This window comes from Pseudophryne corroboree, chromosome 5 (genome assembly GCF_028390025.1).
Source record: "Pseudophryne corroboree isolate aPseCor3 chromosome 5, aPseCor3.hap2, whole genome shotgun sequence".
NCBI lineage: Eukaryota > Metazoa > Chordata > Amphibia > Anura > Myobatrachidae > Pseudophryne > Pseudophryne corroboree.
In genome coordinates, this window is record NC_086448.1 from 195,130,899 (window position 1) to 195,135,369 (window position 4,471).

The 4,471-nt window shown below is 43.3% G+C and overlaps 1 protein-coding gene across 1 annotated transcript; it reads left to right on the forward strand.

The window, feature by feature from the left end:
- The first annotated feature begins 2,014 nt into the window (after window positions 1-2,014).
- On the forward strand, window positions 2,015-3,731 carry HOXA1 (homeobox A1). Its single transcript, XM_063921991.1, has 2 exons — window positions 2,015-2,820; window positions 3,095-3,731. The coding sequence occupies exons 1-2, from the start codon at window positions 2,187-2,189 to the stop codon at window positions 3,448-3,450; spliced, it is 990 nt and encodes a 329-aa protein (XP_063778061.1). The 5' UTR covers window positions 2,015-2,186; the 3' UTR covers window positions 3,451-3,731.
- The last annotated feature ends 740 nt before the right edge of the window (window positions 3,732-4,471 follow it).

Here is a 4,471-nt window from a genome sequence, read left to right on the forward strand (position 1 = left end):
TTTCCCTTATAGTGTCACTATTATTTAGCTTATTTACCCGTTGACTTTCTTGGGACCTAACTACTATAGATCCTATATATATAATCACTGAATAGTCACAATTTGGTAAAGTCCCTAATTATAAGGGGTATGGGTCATTAGGTAGACAGTCATTAGGTCGACCACTATTGGTCGACATGCAGCAAGTCCCCATGGTCACTAGGTCAACATGGTCACTAGGTTGACATGTACTAGGTCGACATGTAAAAATGTCATCATGAGTTTTTTTTTTTTACTGTTTTTGGTGTCATTTTCAATGTTAAGTGACGGGGAACCCCAATTAGTGCACAGTGTCCCCTCGCATGGCTCGCTTTGCTCGCCATGCTTCGGGCAAGGTGTCTCGCTCCACTACCGCTGCGCTCAGCACAGGTTACTATTTCCAATTGTAGTCCACTTGGATCGTAAAGTATGAAAAAGTAAAAAAACAAACAAATAAAAAGTGAAAAAGCCATGTCAGCCTTTTTCCATGCCGACCTAGTACATGCTGACCTATTGACCATGTCAACCTAGTGATCATGTCGACATAATGCATGTCAACAAATAGTGGTCGACCTAAGTGCTGTCGACCTAATTACCGTATCCCATTATAAGATAACCTATTTACATTGTTCTCCTTGCGAAATGTAGGGTGTGAAACGCCCTATGAGATGATGAAGCAGTCAGGGCTAGAAGCAAGAACAGAAGAGCGTGTCGTTGCTATGGGGACAACATGTAGCAGGAATCAGTCCCAGGACTCCACCAGTGCTGGCTGCAGCTTCCGTGTTCATCACAGAATGAGTGGGAGGGGGCATAAAGAGGAGGGGTGACAGGGACGAGAGAGAGAGAGAGAGAGAGAGAGAGAGAGAGAGAGAGAGAGAGAGAGAGAGAGAGAGAGAGAATGGGGAAGGAGGAGTTAGTGGAACAGTGCAATAGATGGGAGAGATAGAGAGTATGAGATGGGTTGATAGGAGAGAAAAAAAGGGTGTTCCGGTTTTCACCTAATCCCAAGAGAGAGAGAGAGAGAGAGAGAGAGAGAGAGAGAGAGAGAGAGAGAGAGAGAGAGGAGTGAGAGGGAAAACAGTGCAATAGATGGAGATGGATATGAGAAAGGGAGGGAGAGACAGACAGACAGACAGACAGACAGACAGACAGACAGAGCAGTGTAATAGGTGACGAGAGAGTGAGAATGGGATAGGAAAACAGGAAGACGAGAGAAAGAGAGAGAGAGAGAGAGAGAGAGAGAGAGAGGAGAGAGAGAGAGAGAGAGATGATGATGGTGTGGTGTGTGTGTGTGTGTGTGTGTGTGTGTGTGTGTGTGTGAGAGAGAGAGAGAGAGAGAGAGAGAGAGAGAGAGAGAGAGATTGAAGCAAACTACAGTATATGACAATATTGAAGCAAACTGCAGTATATGAGTAATGATACAGCATGGCGCTTTGTATACAGCTTTTTAAAACATTACATATTAGTGTACAGTGTCATGACGTGGGTATGTATTACACACGTTGTAATATGCATATGGTTATCAAACACTCAGTCTATCTATCTATCTATCTATCTATCTATCTATCTATCTATCTATCTATCTATCTATCTATCTATCTATCTATCTATCTATCATCTATCTATCTAATATTTTGACCATGCGGTTTGCTATACATATACATACTGCAGCATTGGAATGCACCGTGTATACATACCACTGTATATAAATCACAGGAGTGTTGTGCAATGAAGAAGAAAATCGGTCACAGTGTCACACTGGCATCACAGGCGTCGCTCCTCTGTCATTCAGGTGAAATGTGAATGTGTGTAATACGCGTATAATAAGTATAATGCAGTAGAGCCGATCTGCTGGTATTGGAGTACTGTCACTCACCAGACGCCAGTGCTCCTCCTCACAGGGCGCTGCTCCCCGGTGTGTGCCCCAGACTGTGCATGGCCGGCCGGTGTGAGCGTCACCTGGCTGAGTGCCTCCTGTGTGTGTGCCTCAGTCTGTGTCTCTGCGAGTGAGGACGATCCTCCAGCAGCCACAACACTGAAACTTTCTCATGCTGAGCGGCCATTGGCTGGCGTGGCCACGTGACGACAGCACACTGTACATGCTTATGATTCTCTACTGCTGCTGCTGGCCCTATGGAGGGAGAGGGGAGCTGGGCACCCAGTGATAGATGGACCATGCGAGGATGAGTTCCTTCTTAGATTACCCAGCTGTGATTAGCGGGGAAGCTGCTGGCAGCTGCACACCTAGAGCCTTCCACTCTGACCATGGACTTACAACTTTCCAGTCCTGCGCAGTCAGCGCAAGCAGCTGCAGCAACGATGATCGCTTTATGGTGGGAAGGGGGGTGCAGATAAGTACTCACCACCACCTCCACCATCCCCACCAAGCTGCAGCCTTCCAGCCCCACAGCAACCTTGGCATGTCCTACTCCCATCCGAGCTGCGCTGCAGGCTATGGCATGCAGAACTTTAGCGCCAGCTACTCTCACTTCCCCATAAACCAGGAAACTGATGTCAGCACAGGGTTCCCCACTGCTGTGTACACTGGGAACATTGCTTCTTCAGTGCTCCAGCACCATCAGCACCAGAGCTATGTGGATGGCACAGGGTCAGCACACTACATCCACCACTCATATGGACCAGAGCAGCAGAACCTCTCCATAGCCAGCTATAGTAATAGTAACAATGTGACCAGCATTCACCTCAGCCACCAGGAAGCCTGTCGCTCACCCTCTGCTGACACATCACCTCCAACGCAGACCTTTGACTGGATGAAAGTGAAACGAAACCCCCCTAAAACAGGTAAGGTATAATAAAACCAAGGGTTTCTGCTCTTTATCCAATTTCTGTGTAGGCTCTGTATCTTTACCATATACTACTATATTGCATCATTTAGAGGTGTATGTGTCTGCAGGTAACAATAATAATACATGTTGCTGCTAGAGACTTCCACAATGATACAATAATAACTTCCTTATGTACTTGAATTGCCAGAAAACAGACCCATGTGTTACAACATGGCCAATGATATTGAAAGTAGAGTGACTAACACCTGACTTGTCTTTGTGTCTTGCAGGTAAGGCTGGAGAGTATGGCTATGCTGGGCAGCCCAACACAGTGAGAACCAACTTTACCACCAAGCAGCTGACAGAATTGGAGAAGGAATTTCACTTCAACAAGTACCTAACCAGAGCAAGAAGGGTGGAGATAGCAGCTGCTTTACAGCTTAATGAGACCCAGGTGAAGATCTGGTTCCAAAATAGAAGGATGAAACAGAAAAAAAGGGAGAAAGAGGGACTCCTGCCAATATCCCCCTCAGCCAGCACTGGAAGTGATGAGAAGTCAGAAGAGATGTCAGACAAATCAAGTACCTCACCCTGTGTCCCTTCTCCTGCTTCCTCTACCTCTGAGCACCATAACTCCTCCAACTAAAGAACAACAGATAGCCAAGTCATTTCCCCAATTCTCTATGTATGTGAAATGCCTCTTGACATTAGACTTTTCTTTGCACAACATGTTCTTCAACCATTCTGTGTTTTGAGCCAAGAGACCAAAATAGAACCCAGTATCAGTATTGCCATGTGTACAAATGACTACCTGCTGCTTTATGAGCTGCTGGCTGTGGGGATCTACCTGGAGATATGTCTACAGGACCTTCTTCTTCTTCTTCTTCTTCTTCTTCTTCTTCTTCTTCTTCTTCTTCTTCTTCTTCTTCTTCTTCTTCTTCTTCTTCTTCTTCTTCTTCTTCTTCTTCTTCTTCTTCTTCTTCTTCTTCTTCTTCTTCTTCTTCTTCTTCTTCTTCTTCTTCTTCTTCTTCTTCTTCTTCTTCTTCTTCTTCTTCTTCTTCTTCTTCTTCTTCTTCTTCTTCTTCTTCTTCTTCTTCTTCTTCTTCTTCTTCTTCTTCTTCTTCTTCTTCTTCTTCTTCTTCTTCTTCTTCTTCTTCTTCTTCTTCTTCTTCTTCTTCTTCTTCTTCTTCTTCTTCTTCTTCTTCTTCTTCTTCTTCTTCTTCTTCTTCTTCTCTCAATTGGTTCCAAAAGCTCATATATTGTGATGCACTATAGAGAAGCCAAAAAAGTTTACACGAGTTGAAAGACTTATTAAGTTTAATTTAAATGTGTTTTCTGACTATATGTTAAAAGTTTGTAAATATTTTCATCCAGAGATTTATCTTAGATTTTTTTTGTGTGCTGAAATTCTAAATAATGATCATGTATGACATAGTGGAATGGATATTAAATTTGTTATGGCAAAAGTAAAAAAAAAGTTTTTATCTTTAATAGTCTATCAAATCTCCATTAATATTGTCAATTGAAATGTATTTTGTTTATTAAAGTTTTGCCACACAGTTGCAATCCCATTGTACCACATTACACCACAGATTCGGTATTTTAAGTGTTGCTATGTTTATTGTTTATTGCCAAATATTCTGTACATGATGTCATTCCCTTATGAG